Source organism: Neofelis nebulosa, chromosome 16, assembly GCF_028018385.1.
Source record: "Neofelis nebulosa isolate mNeoNeb1 chromosome 16, mNeoNeb1.pri, whole genome shotgun sequence".
Lineage (NCBI taxonomy): Eukaryota > Metazoa > Chordata > Mammalia > Carnivora > Felidae > Neofelis > Neofelis nebulosa.
Genome location: NC_080797.1, coordinates 11,887,102 through 11,907,090, shown reverse-complemented (window position 1 = coordinate 11,907,090; position 19,989 = coordinate 11,887,102). Strand labels below are relative to the sequence as shown.

The window sequence follows — 19,989 nt, the reverse complement described above, 5'->3', positions numbered from 1 at the left end:
TGGAGCACGAGGCAGGGCTCGATCCCATGACCCCGGTATCATGACCTGAGTCTAAATCAAGAGTCGGATGCTCATCTAACTGAGCCACCCAGGCTACCTGACATAATCATTTTTAATTACAATTTTGCAATCAGGGTTAGTAACCAAGAAGCAAAAGACTTACAGTAAATCCAATGAGGGAAACAAAGTAACTTCTAGGGGCGGTGGGGGGGGGGGACGCAAAAAGGAAAGAAGGGTAAGAAAAACCAGACAGGCCATCATGAGAAAAAGAGCATTAAAAAAAAAAAAAAAAAAAAAGGATTAACAGAACAGGTTAACGTTGAGGCGTTGGGGAAGCAGCTGGCAGATAGGAAAAAAACCACCACCCCCACACCACCTTGGCTAACTAACAATTAGAAAATGACTTAATAAAGAGATTGGAAAGAATATAGTATCAGAATAATAATGACTATTTTAGAAAAAAACCTAGTTCTGAGAACGGATTGTCTCTCATTTTTATTTTTTAAATTTTTTTAACGTTTATTTATTTTTGAGAGAAAGAGAGAGAGAGAGAGAGAGAGAGAGACAGACAGGGCATGAGTGGGGGAGGGGCAGAGAGAGAGGGAGACAGAATCTGAAGCAGGTTCCAGGCTCCAAGCTGTCAGCACAGAGCCCGATGCAGGGCTCGAACTCGCGAACCTCGAGATCATGACCTGAGTCCAAGTCGGACGCTCCACCGACTGAGCCACCCAGGCGCTCCTCCTCTCGTTTTGTTGTACCAAGGCTCGGGGAAGTCTGATGGAAAATAAGAAGCAGAAGGAATGAGGACTAAACTGAGTCTGAAAGGAATATGGTCGGATTTGTGTGCTGAAATGCCCGAAGGTGATGGCTTCCAAGAAATGAAACCACTAACATAAATGATTTGAGAAATTGGGCATAACAGAGTGTCTTAGAGGAGAGAATGGCTGGAAGGAATACAAAGAAAAGAATGAAATCTAGTTCAGAGAGAGAAGGCAGGCCATCTGCAGCATTGACCGAGGAAGAGGCTTTTGTCTGACGTTTAAACAGTGAATCGTGGCTTGAGGCAGCCACTTCCTGGTATATGTTGCACTGCGTTTGGCCTCAACAATGACTGCTGCCTTTTTTTTTTTTTAACTCACAAAATCAAAGTATCATGGAGCTTTTCCAACCTGCCTGAGGCTCTAGGCAATGAGAGAAAAGGATGAATCATGTGTAAGAATACGGCTTTGATGAAAAAGCCTTCAATCATCCGATGACATGATCGATTTAACAATCCCCATGATGTCCGTCTGACTGAGAAATGACTATTTTTGGACTTCACGTAGAAGAAATGTATCATAAGAACATTCATGGGTATTTGTGGCGTAGGTCCACTTAGAGCATCTCAAAGTTCCATTCTTAGATGCAGCCCGGTTTTTGTATTTGTTCTTGTGGTAACATTCGTTTTATAAGAAATCATTAGAAGGGGCTTTTTTTCTGAAAAATTAAAGCAACAGCAGCAGTAGTAGCCAAAACTTAATATTGCTTACCATACATATGCCACTTCACACAGCTCTTCACATCCATTAACTCCCGTAACCCTTACAGTTGCCCTAATAAATTGGTGCTGTTATGATTCCATTGTGCAGATAAGAAAACTGAGGCACAAGGCGGTGAAATGACTTGTTCAAGGTCACACGGCCAGATCGAAGCAGAGCCGAGATTCTTCTGTACCAAACTCCCACGTGACTGCTCCCACACTTGCCAATTATTCATACTTTTCCTATTTGCTTCAAGTCTTCTAATAACACATAAAAGAAATATAACACTATACAGGAAGTTGCTGTGACATGCCTATCCCCCGTCTCATGAACGTGAGGCATAGCCTTTAGCCCCTTTTAAAACACTTTTTTTTTTTTTACTGATGTGTCTTGTATCTACAGACAATACGTAGTATTCATTTTTCATGTTTCAAACACTTATAAGTAGTAATATACTCTATTTCCTTTATGCAACTGCTGTTTTCCTCTATTATGATTAGGAGCTATGTTGATACAGATTGATCTCTTAGACGGCACCACCCAGTTCTGTAGCCGCTGACTGCATTCGGAAATGAGCAGTTGAAATGTGGCTGTTCAAATTGAGACGTACTTTAAATACAAAATACATAGTGGAATTCAAAGCCAGTATGAAAAACAGTTAAGCACCTCTACTCATTTAACACTGATTACATGTTTAAATAATATTATGGACATATTGAGTTAAATAAAATATATCACTGATGTTAATTTCACCTGTTTTTGTTTTGTTTGGTTTGTCTTTTGGGGGAGTTTTTTATAATGCGGCTACTAGAAAATCGAAAACAGCATACGCGGCTTGCATTTACGGTTTGTGTTATATTCGCATTGGGGAGCTTTGATCTACCTCATTCCTCTTAGTTGCCATCAGCCTGGGTTTTGCTCATTGGTGAAGGAGCAAGCCCCACATCTGAATAATAAAAACGAATATTTACTGTTCACAGACACTTCTCTAAGTAACTTGTATGTAATAACCCACTGAGTCCTCCTGGGAGGGTATGGGGCCGCACACAGTGAGGTCCTTCAGCTCTCCAAAGTCACACAGGCTGAGCTGGGCCTGGAGGCAAGGCAGGCTGGCTCCATAGCCCTGAACTTGTAACTACCAACTTGACTGGGAAGGCTCTTTGAGCAACAGTGTAAATCTTCCCAAGGAAGCAATGACCCAACAGCTGAACTTGGCGATGTCTCTAACAACATACAGTCCTTACGTATCAGGGAGCATCTGCCTTTTTGGACTCCGGGCAGAGCAGTTATGAACAGACTCACTTTTCGGCTTTAATGAAGCCGGCACAAGCAGATTGTTCTGACATCTGCTCGCAATGTTATGAAGTCAGCTTTACTCTTGGCCACTAATTATATTAACTATTTTTAGGGCGAACTGTCAATGCACCCTACTTGTTTATGCTTCCTACGTTTTCAATTTGTTTTCTGTAGCCATATCTACTTATACTTGAAGTGGTTTTTCGTTTTTTGGTTTTTTTAAAAGAGATGTCCTCATTATTCTGCCAACGATAAAGTTGAGACTTGTGATTAAGTTACAAAACACACCGGGAGGGAAAAGATGATGTGCGATTGCCATGGGTTTGTTATCGATGAGTATCAGATTGCTTTTTGAATTCTGAATAAAAACTTCACTTCAACCTTTTGAATCATAAAGTTACAGAACCAGTAGAGACCCGAGGTCTCCTAGGTGTTGGTGAAGACCATAGATTTGGTGTCAGGCCAGCTGTGTGACCCTGGGGCCAGTATCTTAACCATCATAAGCCTTGGTTTCCTCATCTAAGAAATGAAGATACTAACATCTGCCTCCTGGAGCTTTTCTGTGGATTAACTGGGATAACAATCGTGATTCTTCCTTGTACCTATTTTTATTCCACAGTGGTTGTGGTAATTACTATTATTATTACCCCATCATTATTTCCCCCAGATGGCTCCAAGCCATTTCCCCAGATGCCTCTTCAAGCACACCTCGTCTGATCCCAACAAGCCCTTCTCCTCCACTCTCTACCAGAACTCTTAAAACTCCTCCCTGACGTGGAGAGGTCCATGGGTAGCAAGAAGAAAACCGCGCAGACCCTCCCTCCCCTTGCTTTTCCTCCGGGGTGTTCTGGGCAATTCTTGCCACAGAAAGTTGTACGAAGGCCCATCACTAAAGAGCCTCTATTAACACACTCTCCAACTTCGTACTTCCTTCTACGCTCTGGCTTCCCTGGGATCCGCCTCCGTAAACCTCTCCTGATGCATCTGAAAACCTTAGCATCGATGCTTTTCTTGGGAATAGCCACCTTGCTCTTAACTGCTATGGCTCATCTTGCTACCTGAACGTGGGCCTGCTTGCCTCTCTTTAAGACCCTTGATGGTAAACTGAGGAAGGTTGGAGTTTTCCCAGCTCATGACCTCTCCCACCCCCTAGCTAAGCTTAGGATGGGTGTCCCATTGCCCAGAAATTTATTATACAGCTCCCATATCATACTTGTTTTGTGAAGTATAATTACAAAACCACCAGGGGTCCCCTCCCTTTGCCCTAGGATTCTAGAGGCAAACCAGACCTTTGGAAGTCAGCCATGGATCTGAAGTCAGAAAGCAGTTCTCTGCCATGACCTCGAACTAAAGATTTTACAGATAAAGAAACTGAGACCTAGGGGCTTAAGGAACTGGCCCACAGGTATGGAGAATACCTGACCACTGACTTTCCTCTAGGATATATTTACTCCCCGCATTAGTCAATCCCCTTCTGCCTTGTATCGAAGTCAGGACTGCCTTCCCCACCCCCTGCCCGCACATTTAACATTGCATCCCTCATCTAGAAGATGCATATTAAATGTTAGATTATTAGTTCCTCCCCATCTAGCCATGCGGAGCTTTTAGAGATGTACACGACCTGACCTGCTTGGCCAGGGTTTGCTGCCTCTCCCCCTGGAGGCACGCACGCGGTGTAGGAGCTGTAGGTTCTTCATCACTAGGTTGTTAACGCCCGTAGAGCCCAGTGCTTCACACACTTAACAGGTAGTGGGTAAGTTGTTTACTCTGCGTGTGGTTCCAGACGGTTCTTTGGGAGGCTTTCTGGAGGGCTGGCTGCGTGGAGCCTTACGTATCTCAGTCTTCCTTTTTTAGCTACTTTTGGACTCTCCTCGTCATGGGAATAGGAATAAGATGTTATTTCTGAAATAAGTCTATTTCTGACTACTTAATAATTTAGCTGCTCCGTTTTACAATCAAATCCAAGCCAACCCAGACCCGTCAAACCCCCATTGCCTAATAACAGCAGCCCCACCCCCCGCCCCATTGTCCCGCCCGCGCTGTCGCCCCGCCCACGCCCTAGTGCGCACGCGCACAATCCTCTTCCAAGTCCCTCTCCCCGCCCCGCGGGCTCCTGGTGGTGACGTCTGGAATCCGCGACGCTTTGGTGAGCTGACCGCCGGGGTCCTGCTGACCGGCGGCGTCCCGAGCGCCATGGCCTCTGCCGGGGTGGCCGCCGGGCGGCAGGCCGAGGATGCGTTACCGCCGCCGGCCGAGCCGCCGCTGCCCGAGACGAAGCCGCTGCCGCCTTCGCAGCCGCCGCCTCCGGTCGCCGCGCCTCAGCCACAGCAGTCGCCGGCGCCGAGGCCTCAGTCACCTGCCGGCGTGAAGGAGGAGGAGAATTACTCCTTTTTACCTTTGGTTCACAACATCATCAAATGGTAAGAGCCCAAGAGAGGACCAGCCACGACACGCCCCTCCCCCTCCCCGCTTCTCGTCACCTGTTTCAGAGCTTCAGAGGCCGAGGTGCTCTCGGGTACACCCCCATTTTACCGACGGGGAAACAGACCCGGGGGAAGAGGCCTTTCCCAAGGCCACACCTAGTCGCACCGTGAGCTCAGCAAACGGTTGAGCCCCGACAGCTGCGAGACCTCGTGACGGCCAGGCGCTGTTCCTAAAAATGACGCCAGTGTAGGGACTGAAATGCACAGGCTCTGCGGTCACTACTCAAGTTTGCATCCCAGTGATCTGGAGCAGGTCACGCTTCTCTGAGCCTCCGTTTTGTCACCCGATGTGGGTCATCTTCCCTGTGTGGCACACTGCTAAGTGCTGTGGGGTGTACGCCGTAAAAAGGGCCAACTTTCCACCCCCACACTGCTCACCAGTCTGAACGGAAAAAAAGACATGAGTGGGAATGACCCATAATTCAAAGAGATTGGAGGGTCGATGATAGGAATCGTTAAAAGAAACAAAGATACAAGTTGCCCTGGAGTGCCGTGTTCTTACAGAGTGCCAAAGACGGTGATGTATCATTCTGTTGGCCAGGCTTCAGGTCAGCCCGTTTTCAAACTGACCCTGTAAAGGGGGAAAAAAAAAAAAAAAAAAAAGTACAACCAAAAGTCTTCTTGATCCCCATGTTTGCCTAAATTATTTTTGCTGTCATGTTACTAAATCCACATGGCACTAGGGGTCAGGGACACTAACAACTTACTCAGCCATTAAAAAACCAAAATAAGGTCAATTAAAACAGAGTTTTACTGTTACAGTAACATTCAGGTGAACATTAACGTGCTCTTGGATGTTTTGCTGAAATGGAATTGCTCCCCACGATATGAAGGTGCAGTGTGTCAACGGCCCAGCTTCTTTTGAGTTTAGCCAGACTAGATTCACTTGCTGTGGAATGACTTCATGCTTTTCCACCACTTTTCGAACAACTGCAAAGCCTTTGTTCTCACATTAGACCCTGCCTTCATTTGGCTTCACTTGGCGTGAGCGTATTGTTGATAGGGTAAGGCAGACTCTGTTCTGTTCTCATTAGCCTGCGGTCCTCAAGTGGCACTTCCTGGCAGCAGTGACATATGGCAAAGAAACACAAATGCAGACCCCCAAATCCCAGGGCAGTTCTGGATTATAAATGGCTTATCCAAACTAACCCAAATATATTGGTTTTAAGAAAAATGAAAACACAAGATGTATACAGTCGCAGAGACAGTTCCTGGACCCCTGAGAGTATATTCTTGCACCCCAGTAGAGCAGTTGGGTTGGGCTGGCCTTAAACACGGAGCAGTAAGGTACACACTAGAAAGAACATGGGCTTTGAAGTCAGGTAGCCTGGGATTCAAATCCGCACACTGATGTTTGCTTGCTTTGTAATCTTTGTACATATGTAACCTTCCCAGGCCTTAGTTCATCTCTCTAATACCTGAATAATAAGAATGGACCTCAGGGCGCCTGAGTGGCATGGTCGGTTAATCCTCCAACTTCGGCTCAGGTCATGATCTCCTGATTCGTGGGTTCAGGTCCCGCATTGGCCTCTGTGCTGACAGCTCAGAGCCTGGAGCCTGCTTCGGATTCTGTGCCTCCCTCTCTCTCTGCCCCTCCTCTGCTTGCTGTCTCTGTCTCTGTCTCTCAAAAATAAATAAACATTTAAAAAATTAAGAATAAAAAAAGAATGGACCTCAAACAGTGGGTTCAGATTACAGTTTTATAGTATTCGAGCTAGGTGATCTTAGCTTCTCTGAGTCTCTTCTCTTGTGAAATGGGATAACATACTTAAATCATGAGATCGTTGTAAAGTATACTCAAGAGCAGTGTTCTTTGAAAGATGGTGAGCTGATCACATGTGTTTATCTCTGTACCCTCTTAAAGGACAGTGAAGAGTGTTTAATGAAACCAAAAAGAACAGGAGAGGAGGCAGCTATCACAAAATAGACGGCCAATGGCACATCCATCCATCAGCCCCAAGAAGCATCCATAAGCAGCTGCCTGTGACCATGGCTTCCCCCCTGAATCTCAGGAGTTGGCAGTTCCAGGGCCCTCTTGGAAACAGAGGTGAAGTAGAACTATGAACAGGAGGATTACCTAAAGTCTGTTTAAGAGTCAGATCCCGTAGTTCTCTTCCCCACTCCAAGCAAGCAGGTGACAACCCTTCTTCCATCTTGGCAGACAAAGGGTTACTCTCTCCCAAGATTTATTTTTAAAGATAAGCCAGAGCATCTCTGGACTGGGGAACACCAAGCACATGGCAGGAGTTGGAGAAAGGGAGCCAATCCTGAAAACAGGTTAAGAGAAAGTTCACAAACTGAATTCTGAGACCCAGCCCTAGCTTTCTTTCCTGACCTGGCTTCGAGACTGGCAGCCAAAGAGACAGAGATCCCTCCTCTGGAGTGTCTGATCAGCCCCAAAGAAAAGACATGGGGGCTTCTCAAGAAAGAACTTAGTTCATTTTAAGAAACTAAAAGAAGTATCACTCTTTTTTTTTTTTTTTTGAGTTTATTTATTTATTTTGAAAGAGATAGAGAGGGAGAATGAGCAGGGGACCCGACGTGGGGCTCGAACTCATGAACTGCGAGATCATGACCTGAGCTGATGTCGGATGCTTTACCGACTGAGCCACCCAGGTGCCCCAAGAAGTATCACTCTTACTAAGAGCTTGTACTGAGCCTTTTAGTGTTTTACTTTTTTTTTTTTTTTTTTAAATATTCTCCATTATTTATTCATACCCTGCTTTTTACTAGCAATATAAAATATTTATGTTTTCTATTCGCATTCAGCTTCTCCCTCCCCATCTGATGCAAGTCAAAATCAACACTTTATCATAGGATCATGCCTTTTTCTTCTTTCACTTAGTATAGTGAAAGCAGTGCACTATGCACATAATCCAAATAGTATTTTACTCTTAACTTTATGACTGGGCAGCCAAGGTCACCAAGCATGTGAGGAAAAGCCCTAGCCAAAGATAGGACAAAACAGAAGAGCAAAAATCCACTTGGAGGAAAATGACTCCGAGAGAAGGAAAGATGCCTTCACCGTGAAAAAAAAGCTAGGATGTGATGTTACAATACGTATAGGCATGTATTTGGGTCTTTAGGCTGATGAGGAAAGGAGACAGACTGTGGTAGGGTCGGTGAAGGCAGAGGAGGCCTTGGGAAGCCTGGAGGAGTCGGAAGCCTTGTTGGGATGGATGCCAGTGGGGAGTCCTAAATTATGAAAGGGAGGAGGAAGAGCGGGGGCAAGGACGTGATGCGGCGGCGGCCTGGTAGGGGTGGGACTGGGGCGGAAGCGCGAGCCAAGGGAGGGAGAACTGGAGGGCCGGGAAGAGCCAGCGCGCCAAGGACCACATGTCCCCCACCTGCACGGTCGTTCTGTCCTCTGGGGAATGGGGAGCTAGCGAGGACTTCCGGCCATGGAGTCAGATTAGTGCTCGAGATGGAGGTGGCTTCTCTGCCTGGAAGCCAGTGAGGACGCCGTCCTGGCAGGCCTGGCTGGAGGCGGTGAGGGCCAGGACCCGCTCGGTCATGCAGGCCCTTGATCTCTTCCTCCCCTGTAGCTTCCCCAGGGGCCCTTTTATTACGTGTTTACTCCTTGGCCAGGTGAGGAAGAAAGACGCTGCCGTGAGCTTAGGCCTTCTCTTCTCATAAAGAATTCAGAGTACTGCACCCTCAGGTACACAAAAGTCACGGTTGCAAACAGAATCGTGTGAAGTGAAGTTCCCTCACCAGTCGTAACTTCTAATTGTAAGTATCCTGGCAGGAACTGTATATGCGCGTCTTTTAAAAAATTTCTGGAAACTGAGATCATACTGTACTGTGTTTGTTTTGCACTTGTTAGTCTGTTTTGGACACCTTTCCACTCTCACACACGAAGGCCTTCCCCAGTAAGGTGGCTGCACCACCAGTTACGTAGCCAGTGTTCTGTTCACGGACACTCGCGGGTTTTCCTGGTTATTGCCGTTGCCGGCCACCCCGGGAAGCACCCTTGTATTTGAGAACGTTTATGAGGAGGCGAACCCTCAGCGGTGGAATTGCCGGAGTGGAGGGTACAGGCGTTTCTCATTTTTCATTTTCACTCGCAGCCATCGCTAAGTGAAGAGGGCGACATCCTCTTAGCCGTTTCTCCAAATCGCAATCCTGTAGACTGGACTCCTTCGATTAACCCAAAATGGCCCAGAAATCTACCATCCAGAGAGCATTTTTCAAAAATTAACAGTTGTTGGGGCACCTGTGTGGCTCAGTCAGTTAAGCACCTGACTTCAGCTCAGGTCATGATTTTGCGGTTCATGAGTTCAAGCCCCACGTCGGGCTCTGTGCTGACAGCTCAGAGCCTGGAGCTTACTTTGGATTCTGTGTCTCCTTCCCTCTCTCTCTGCCCCTCTCCCATTCGGTCTCTCTCTCTCTCTCTCTCTCTCTCTCTCTCTCTCTCTCTCAAAACTAAATAAATGTTAAAACAAAAAAATTAAAAAACAAAACAAACAAACAAAAAAAAAACCGCTACAGTTGTAGTGGCACCTAGGTGGCTCAGTCGGCTCTCGATTTCGGCGTAGGTCGTGATCTCACGGTTCGCAAGTGAGGCCCCCGAGTCAGGCTCTGCGAGGACACCATGGAGCCTGCTCGGGATTTGCTCTCTCTCTCTCTCCCTCTCTCTGCCCCTCCCCCAGTCACCTGCACGCTTGCACACTCTCTCTTTCTCTCAAAACAAATAAACTTAAAAAAAATACGTAAAGATTACCGTTGTAAAAAAAGTTAAAACTTTCGGTTGTAGGTAGATTCAAAGAGCAACCCACAGGCACAAAATGACAACTGGGCCTGTCCCTCCCCTCCTCCACCTCCCTCCCGGGTCCCCAGACTGTACCGCCCTCCATTTCATGAAGCCGTGTCCTTTCCGTCAACAGTTCCCTCCCCGAGGACACTCCGTGGTCTCCGGCTTTTTGCTGTTGCACTCAGAGCTGCACTGACCGTCTTTGTAAATGCCATCTTGTAAACTCTTGAGAGTCTCCAGAGTAAATTTCTAGCACAGGGATATGTGAATTAAAATTTGGATCACAACTGGCAAATTCAGAAAGAATGGGCCAGTGTGCACTTTGCCAGCAGTGTATTTGTGTCTTTCCCCCCATATCCCTGCCCTCACCATTCAGCTTTTTCACTGGGGCTGATCTGATAGGTCAGAGAGGATATGTCGTATTGATCTGTGTCTTGCTTTATCACATAAGCATCTTTTCATATGCAACTTGTTATGTCATTTGTATTTTTTCCCCCGCAAACTGCCCATTTTCTATTAGGCCGTGCCTCTTTGAATGCGCTCTTTGTACAGCGGGGAAGGTATGCCTTTGTCTGTCAAGTGTATTGTAAATATTTTCCCCAAGTTGTTGCTGTTCTTTTGCCTTTGTTCCTGGTTTTCGTTTGTTTGTTTGTTTCTGTCATTTGGAATCATATCATTTTCTGTGGGCAGATTTCGTAAGCCTTACGTTTATGGCTTCTGAATTTTGGTCCTTACTAGAAAGGCCTTCCCACTCTGATAAGACGATAAATATTGATCCCCTTTTCCTAGGACTTTTACGGTTTCATTTTTTACTTTCAGTTCTGTGAAGCTTCTGGAATTTATTTTGACGGAAAGAAGGGGGCCCTGCGTTTTCATCTTCCCACTTCTCTGACTGAATATTCATTGTTTTCTCTGCTTGAGTCGCCGCCTTTTTTGTGCACTGAATCCCCATATGTTTTCTGTTCTACTTCTGGACATTCTGTTCTCCAGCACCAAACTGTTTTACTTCTTAAATCTTCATGGCACATTTAATGATCTCTCTAGGCTGCTCTTCCCTCTTTCCTTTCTTGGCAACGTTTACCCATAGCACCTTGACCTTTCCTGGCCTGCTTCCTGTAGCTGGTCTGAGATGCTAGGAAATGCTGAAATGCTGAGATTTGGTTAGTGGAACATTTAGGCTGGAATCTGTCCCTTTACCTCCAAGTCTGTTGACAACACTCATGGTCCAGGTCTTCCAACCTCATTTTTGGATCTTACAGTCACTTCTTAAATTTTATTTTAATGTTTATTATTTATTTTTTGAGAGAGAGAGAGACAGAGCATGATCAGGGGAGGAGCAGACAGAGAGGGAGACACAGAATCCGAAGCAGGCTCCAGGCTCTGAGCCGTCAGCACAGAGCCCGACGCGGGGCTCGAACTCACAAACTGTGAGACCATGAGCTGGACACTTAACCAGCTGAGCCTCCCAGGCGCCCCATGGATCTTATTTAGTTTCTTCTTTTTTTTAATTTTTTTTTTTTTTTAACGTTTATTTATTTTTGGGACAGAGAGAGACAGAGCATGAACGGGGGAGGGGCAGAGAGAGGGAGACATAGAATCTGAAACAGGCTCCAGGCTCTGAGCTGTCAGCACAGAGCCCGACGCGGGGCTCGAACTCACGGACCGTGAGATCGTGACCTGAGCCAAAGTCGGTCGCTCAACCGACTGAGCCACCCAGGCGCCCCTTATTTAGTTTCTTCTTAATTAGAAACTGCCTTTATCTCTCCTGTCTCTAGTTCATCCTGTACATGTTATCAGTTTAATTTCTCTCTACTTACCAGTCTCTAGGGCTCCCTCCTCTTCCCATACTGTCCTTCCCAGCTGGTATCACTCCATTCAGGGCTCTGTGCGGACCTTCTTCAGAGGCTTGCCTGGACCACGCAGCAGAGAGCCCAGAGCCCCAGAGCGAGTCGCTGTGATCCTAGTGCGTCTGTGTGCGTGGGGTCATCGAGCCCTGTGCACACTCCAGGCCCTCTGCAGGCGTGCCCTCCTGCCCTGTCTCTGCCCAGGGAAATGCCACATATGCTTATGGACCTGCTCAGAGGCCACCTCCCACACTGGAGGGCAGGTGCGGGGAGGGGGAGGGGTGGGGAGCACTCCTACTTCTTGTGTTCCTGGCTGGGATGCACCTGCCTGGCGCTGGAGAGAGGCTCCACAGACTTGCAGCCCTCCTGCTGTCTGCCCCGTGGTTGAATGAATAATTAAAACTACACATTTGTGTTAATTTTAAAGAATGAGGAAAGGGGAAAGAGAAATGTCAGTTTTACGCCGGTAAGAAATGTTAGCACTCCCAACTCTTTGAGACCTTTCCTGTTATGTATAGAAATCACATTATAGAAGTACATGTAGAACAAAGGAGGAATAAAATGAGGCTCGTTGGACCAGGGAAAGTTCATTGCTTTTCCCCCTCAAACTTGCCAGATCTCATCTAAGTCTGGAACCAAGTGTCCCAGCCTAGGAATTCTGAACTGCAATTGTCAATACCTTGCCTTGATGGCTGTGGCTCACCTAGTACAAGTATTCTATCAACGTGGGTACTTAAACAGTTTTTCAAGTTGAATTTTTTAGTTCCTTAAAGTGTTCTAGGCTGCTGGGTAGGTAAAGGGGAACCATCTGTGACAGTGCAGAAGTAGTTTAAGCGACGAGAACAGAGCGTTGTCCTTTACCTCTCAAGCTGGGGCCATATCGCTGAAAACAAGTCCCTTTGTTGTCGAGGCAGGTCAGCAAGACCTCAGAGCCCAGGCGAGACCACTTTCGTGGATACGGGATGTTACTGACCTGCTTCTTCCGAAGCAAGGTCTATTCTCATCTGACCGGCCCCCCCTGCCAGCTGAGGCCTGTCCTCGGGTTGAGCAGGAAGCAGCCCTCACATCAGTGGAGAAGGCTGCGAAAGGACCCCACCGGCTCCATGGGGTTTGTCTGTGCTCATGTGACTGGAGCCCTCTGTGCCCTTCACTTCTCCTTCAGGCAAATCCCAGTGAACAGGGGGAGCACCCAGACAGGGGATATTTACAGCCTGTTTGGAAGAATTATTTCTGGGCCAGTTTACAAGCCTGTTCCCTCCTGTGCCACTTCATCTGTATTCATCCAGCATAACTTCGCGAGCGCCTCCCTGGAACACAGACTCCGCGAAGGCAGGCACACAGGTCAGCAGTGACCTGGTGCGGCAGGACAGGTGCCGCAGGGAACATTGACACGGAGTCTGGGGACGAGTGGGAAGTTGGGCCTGGAAGGGCCACAGGCTGCTTGTAGCTGGCCCTCAGTGGCCCCCTTCAAGTGCAGACTTGCCCGGCAGGTGTTGTCTTGGAATTTTTGAGCTCAGACTTGGATTCTGTAGAGGTGGGTGGGGCAGAGGGTTTCAGGAGGAGAGGACCCAGGTCTGGAAGGGTCTAGAAATTGGTACCCGTGAGAGGAGGAGGCAGGGGTAAGGAGGAGGAGTGGGCCGGACTGGAGGCTGGGTGCACATCAAGCACATGGAATTGGGGCATGTGGACGCACATGTGGGGCACAGCGTTCCAGCTCAGCGCCCTCCATCTGAAATGCGGCATACCGAGGAGGCTGGGGGTCCACTTTGGACATTTGCAGGTGCCCCCAGACTCCAGGGAGAAAATGTGCAGGAACCGCTGGCACAAGGCTCCTGAAATTCAGGAAGGAGGGCATGCTGGGAGTTGTTGGCATCTGAAGAGGTCGAAGTGGATGAACACTTTCTGGGCTGTTCTGTAGAGCAGTGTTTTTTTTCAAGTTTCTTTTAGCAGCAGAGCCTTTTGTTGCCTCTTCCTAAAGGGAACATTTTTCACATGTAATCCTGTGGGCAGATAAAAGCAAGGGTAGGAGGTTCAGAGCCCCTCTTGGGCGCTGGCAGAACTGAGGCAGGGAAAATACCAATGGCTGCTGGCTGTGTAACAGCGTCGTTGAGGGTGTGAGGGACAAGCGTCGTGTCCACGGTCACAGTACAGTGTTTTTGGAGGGCATTTTGGCAGTCTGTCAAAAATGGTAATGCACACAACCTTCAACCTAGAAACTGACTTCTGAGAAATCATCTTATCAAAATACGTGCACAAGACTTACAGATATAGGTACAGAAGGTCCGTTGCCATTCTGATTGCAAGTGGTAAGTTACAAACATCCAAATTCCCATCAGTAGCCAAATAATTTAGCTGCATAATTGTACATGTGGTAACATGGAAAGACATCCAAGGTGCAACTTAAGTGAAAAAAGCAAGAATGGTAACATTTTTGTCAAAGCAAGTAAAAAAGTCTGTATGTTTTGAAGCGGGTCCGAAGCAGTACGTATCCCGTGTTAACAGAGGTTATCTCCGGAACGTGGATTAGAGGGACCTTCCTTTTCTAAGCCTTGGAGTCTGTTTTTTTTAACTGGTTTTCCCTCAAGCACCTATTAAGTAAAAACAACAGCCTCCCCCTCCCCCGCCACCAGCACCACCACTGGTTTAGAAAGACTCCAGTCTCTGAAGCAGCGTGAAAGGAGGAGAGGGTGAGAAGGACTGGTCCCAGGGTGGGTCAGCTACAGGACAGTGGGGCCGTGACACTGGGGGGGTCACAGACATTTTGAGGAGGAAGAAATGGGAAGGGGTCATGCTACCTCGTGGTCTCAAGTTTGGGAGGAGGTTGGCTTCAGTGACCGGCTGGGTTCCCTTTGCTTCTGAGTTACCAGTGGACACACTTGCCCAGCTGATGCCAGCTGGCATCTTCAAGTCCCAAAGCACCCGTACTAAAACCTGAAGCTGCGCTGTACTCGGCACCATTCTTAGGCTACCTTCCAAAGCCTGTGATGTTTGCCCCGAGGCTGGTGACACACATACAGAATGTCTGTGTGCACATGATGCTGAGTATCGCCCAGGATGTGCTCGAAAGATGGAGAAGAAGTGGCCTGTCAATCAAGCCACAGCGGTAGTATTTTTGTCCGCCTTTTCAAAACTCCTGTGAGCAGGACCGAAGTTCCCTAACCTGGCCCTTACTTGTACAATTTTCGTGCTTCTCGGCCTGGCCTAGTCTCCTTGTTTTTTTGGTTTTTGTTCCCCCCCACCCCCACCCCCCCTTCTAAAGTTGGCTGATGACTCACATTGAACACAAAGGCAGGCCCACTTGGAGCCTTCTGCCTTTATTCACTCAATATTTGGGCCTCTTTTCTTTTGGTGCGAGTATTTCACAGTCATCCTGGCCTAGCAGGTTCTCACTTGGTTCGAGCCAGTTCCTGAATAGAGTGTTTTCCTCGCTCCAGGAGCTCTGGGTTATTTACCTTCACCAACTAGGGCAGGCTGAGAAGCTGGCAGCAGGGGCCTTTGCTGTAGGCTCCGTGCCCCCCTTTCCCCATAGCTTCCCTCCAGGCAAGCTTTTATGGGGCTCCTTTACCGAAAGTTCGCCGGGTAAAGGATATGGGCAACCCTTGAGATTCAGGGGTTTTCAGAAGCCAGCATCCTGAGCCTGGCCCACTTTTTCTTTCAGAATGAAATCTTCTTTGGGGGCCAGGTTATGTTTTGCTTCCCGACCTGAATTATCATTGCTTCTGTGCAAATTCTCATTTTATGTATTTTCATTTGTTTGCTTTTACCGGGTCCTTTCAGACTCATGATGTCCATCAGTTTTCTTAAAACTGTATTTTTTTTTTAAATCTCAAAACTCCCTTGGGACTTACATTCGTAACAATGTGTTAACACATATGCCACCCAAGTATAATGATTTCAGAGATCCAGATGGATTCCATGCAGAGTGGTAGATTTGAGCTGAGATCTAAAATGATTAAAATAAAAGATGCCCCCCCCCCCTCGCTTCTTTCTAAATGATTTACAATTCTCGTGAATACTCCTCGTGAATTACTCCTCCCTAGAAACTGGGATAAGGTGTACCATTAACTGTATATTGAACGCGAGGGCATCAAATGACAAGAAATGTTTGGCTGGTTAACAGTCCCTAGAATGAGCGATTCTCTCTCTTGCCTCTGAGTTAGAGCTATTGGGAAGTAGTGAGCAGGGCCCTCTCCTTTGCTGGGTGTGAGCGTACCCAGTGGATCAGCAGGGAAGATGGATATTCTGTCTGCGTAAGCAGAGACATGATGAATAATAAACGTGAATTAGCACCATCTGGGTTGAAATTTCCCATCAGGGATGGACGCTTATTAAAAAAAACAAATGATCATTGACAGTTTTCTCCCTCCTACGCCTCAAAGGGTGACTTTGAGCACAGCTTACTGAGTTGGCTCTTAGTTTTAGTCCCAGCTGTTTGTTTGCAAAAGCTCATCCACTCACTCACTTTTAAAAAATGTACGGGAGCACCCGACAGCCTGTTTCTTTGATCTTAGGTGAAGGTTTTGTTCCTGTTGTTAATTTAGTAGTGACAAGGGGAGCCTGGATCTCTGGGCAGCTGACAATAGCTAGCTGGAAGATGAAGCGAATGATCCTGTCTTTAAAATGAGCTTGACCGGAAGGCAAGGAATTTACATGACTGGTAGGAGAAGCTTGGTACCTGCTGAAAAATTTCCAATAGCTTGTAACTAATTTAAAATGTATGAATAGCTCCGTGGAAATTGGTGCTTATGTTAACAGGTTCAAGCATCAAAACATCAGCTAAAATTAGCTCTTGCTAGCTGATAAGGTTTCCTGATTGGCCTGGAAACGTCTCAAATTCGAAGAAATGTCGTATTTCAGCAAGTTTTGCTTGCCATTTCTCCCCGGTGTTGGTAATGATGTGTGCATTCATTCTTGCAACAAATGTTACATGAGTGCCTACAGCGCCCGGGGGCTGGGGATACAGCTCTGAACAAGGCAGACACAGTCCCTGCCCTCGGAGCTAATGCAGTGTCAGCGTCTAATTTTGCGGGCGCGCCGAGAGGGGCTGCGATGACAGTCCTAGGTGTGGGGGTGCCTTTAGTGAGCAGCTGTCACCAAAACGGTAAAAGAAAGCCGTTTTGAAAGACTACAGGGTGGCTTCCTCCCTCCTCCCCTCCCCCCTGCCCCGAAATAGTTTGTTTCCTTTTACATTTGAGCCGGTTGTGAGCCCAGCACCTGGTCCCTGTCCTGTGGGGGTGCGCAGCCTAGTGAGGGGACATAGAAAACAAGGCATTCTAAAAGATGACGTAGGAAGACAGCGAGTTCTGTGGGGTACAGGGGAGGGAAGCCAGGCGTTGCCGCAGTCTGAGCCATGAATGCTAACGACCTCCCTCTGCTCCCTGCAGTATGGACAAGGACAGCCCCGACATCCACCAGGACCTGAACGCCCTCAAAACCAAGTTCCAGGAGATGCGGAAGGTCATCAGCACCATGCCCGGCATCCACCTGAGTCCTGAGCAGCAGCAGCAGCAGCTGCACAGCCTCCGAGAGCAAGTCAGGACCAAGAACGAACTTCTGCAGAAGTACAAGAGCCTCTGCATGTTTGAGATCCCCAAGGAGTAGATGAGGCTGGCTTCCAGGAATGCCCGAGAAAGAAGGGGGAGAGCACATGGCCTTACCGTGTTCCCCGCCACCCCCCCCCCCCCCCCCCCCCGGAGCGTAGCTCTTTCAGACTCCAGCTATGAACTCTGTAACGGAGAGGCGGGGGCTGGTGTGGCTGCTGCCGTAGCTGAACTTGGCATTGACTAGTGTGAGGAGCCAGCGTGCGAGCTTGGCTTTGTCGGGGCCTCCTTGTAGAGTATATATCCATATGTCTAGATGCATAATAACTCGAGTGCCTGCTGGTGGAAGGAAGACTGTTCTCGGAGGCTGGGGAGTGGGTAGCGGGTTCTGCCCCTGCCTCCGGGGAGGGGCCATCTGCCGTGTATTCGGGCTCCGCGGGCACATCTGTAGCGCGCAGTGGGGAAGGAGGCGGCTCCTCTTTGCTTCCTCCCTCCCTCTTCTCCCACCCCTGGGTATGCTCAGTGTGTACCAGGTACACATTGTTCTGTTCACAGCAGTGTCATGACACATTTGCATAGAATTCACTGGACAAATGGGGGCTACGCTCAGACGGCACGGGTTTAAAATGGTAAAACAAAGCCGTGAGGCAGTGAATACTGTTTTGAAAGACTACAGGGTGGTTTCCTCCCTCCTCCCGCCCCCCAGAATAGTTTGTTCCCTTTTATGTTTGAGCCGGTGAATGTAACTGTGTCTTTGGGGGGCGTCAACCCAGAGCCCTGGGCAGCCCCCGTCTCCAGGTTCTCTGCCACCTACGTGTTCTTGTTACTTGTAGGTCTTGCTCCCTTTGTCTCCATCCCCTTCAGTCGTTTCTTGCTCAAGAAGGACCAGCCCACTTCAGACCCCACAGTGCTGCCCACGGGGCCGGAGGGTAGTGTTGTTTCTGCACAGGCTCACACAGGTTCCCAGGTGAGCGGGCCTTGCCTCTTCCAGCGTTTCAGATTCCTGTGGTCCCGGTTTAAAAACTCAGTTTCCCCTCTGGCCTGGTCACTGAAGAGTCAGCCACCAACATGCGTTGTACCGCAGACAGAGGCGATTGTGATGTGCTCTTTGCTCGGAGAATTGCAGCTCTGAGTGACAGCTCTGATCACCCCTCAGCCGGGTGTGAGGGTATGGTTCTGGATCGTTCTGAAGGCGCGGGGATAGCCTACACCCGGAAGGTCTACAGCCCGGTTCTGGTTCATAAATGTTGATAACACCCCTCATTTCTGCCAGATGGGACCCTTATTTCTGCGCTCTTCCCTTGACCGTCAAAGATGAGGGGAGAAGTAACTACGTATTGGTTAGATCTAGAAATGGGCACATAAGCTGTGCTGACCAAGTCAGGGGCTTAACAGATGCCTGCCAACTGACCTCTTTGGCAGGAATATTGGTTGAAGATGTTTTTAGCAGGGGCCCCATTTGTGTTGACCTGCGGACCTGTGAAGGGGGGTATCCGGTTTCAGTGGCCTCGGGCAGAAGAACAGGCTCTGAATTGAGGTGGGTAGTAGTCACCTCTTAGACCAGTTCCCCCTGGAGACTGTTATTTAACTGAATCAGTTATTTTCGCAAAATCTCAGAGCAGCGTATGGGCCAGTTTTAAGGCTCTGACCAAATACGAAGCACACGGAACTACAAGACCCCCGGGGCCTTTCTGCAAGGCTGAAACAGACCAGGGCTCTCCCTGGGGCAGAGACGGAGCCTTTCCTGTATTCCAGGGTTTTGACTTACGGCATTTTTCAAGAGTATAATTAAAAGAACTTGTACTCTGCTCTCAGGACATCTTGGTTTCTGTACTGAGAAATTCATTATAGGACACCTGTCTTGGATAGTTGAGAGGGAAGATGTTCATTTTGCTTAGAGGAGAGAACAAACTGTGAGAACCTCCACTCTGCACCCCCTCCCCCTCGGCACATACACGCCAAAACCAGCGTAAAAACAATTACTTCCCTACGGAGCTGCGTCTGGCCCCGAGGACGCAGCTGGCCTGGTGGGTCACCCCTCCCGCCTGGGACTGGCCCCTGGGCCCGGAGGGGAGTCCAGTCATGGCAGGGAACAGCCCTCACCAGGGCAGGGCTGAAACCGCTCCCTGGGACAGTACTGACTGCCCTTCCCAGGGCCGAGCACCTCTCGAGACCACCGATGATTTTGCATTACTGGGTGGCAGCTCTTGTGCTAAGCACTCTACAAACACTTCACTTACAATCCTCATGGCAACCCCACGCAGAGGGTGTTCTCTGTAATTCGGGGGCGACGAATTTGGGGCTTGGCAGGTGTCCCTTGCCCCGAACTTGCAGTTACAAGTGGCAGGGAGAGCTGGGTCCCGAGTCGGGAACGGGTTCCCTCAACTGCCGAGGGGAGACCGGGAGGTGCAGACAGCGCTGGCAGCAATGTGTTTCCAGGGGCTGGAGGGGCGCATGTGGCCAGGGGATCCTGAACTGTCTCCAGACAGCCACGTGGCAGGCCCCGGAGACGAGTTGGGGGACACGGTTCTTACAGCGGCCAACACTGGATTG

The 19,989-nt window shown here is 48.5% G+C and overlaps 1 protein-coding gene and 1 long non-coding RNA gene across 3 annotated transcripts; one reads left to right on the top strand and one right to left on the bottom strand.

The window, feature by feature from the left end:
- Positions 1–541: 541 nt before the first annotated feature.
- LOC131497765 (uncharacterized) lies at positions 542–4,806 on the bottom strand. Its single transcript, XR_009255134.1, has 3 exons — positions 4,443–4,806; positions 1,530–1,780; positions 542–774 (listed from the first exon to the last, which is right to left on the bottom strand). It is a non-coding gene; the product is annotated as an uncharacterized LOC131497765 (long non-coding RNA).
- A 114-nt stretch (positions 4,807–4,920) lies between these two features.
- Positions 4,921–19,244, top strand: MED9 (mediator complex subunit 9). 2 transcript variants are annotated; one of them, XM_058702997.1, is made up of 3 exons: positions 4,921–5,236; positions 17,281–17,457; positions 18,270–19,244. In XM_058702997.1, exons 1-3 carry the CDS (start codon positions 5,010–5,012, stop codon positions 18,367–18,369), a joined length of 504 nt encoding a protein of 167 aa, XP_058558980.1. In that variant the 5' UTR covers positions 4,921–5,009; the 3' UTR covers positions 18,370–19,244. The 2 variants fall into 2 exon arrangements, with proteins under 2 accessions (XP_058558980.1, XP_058558981.1); XM_058702998.1 differs by having other exon boundaries at positions 4,925–5,236; positions 17,281–19,244.
- The last annotated feature ends 745 nt before the right edge of the window (positions 19,245–19,989 follow it).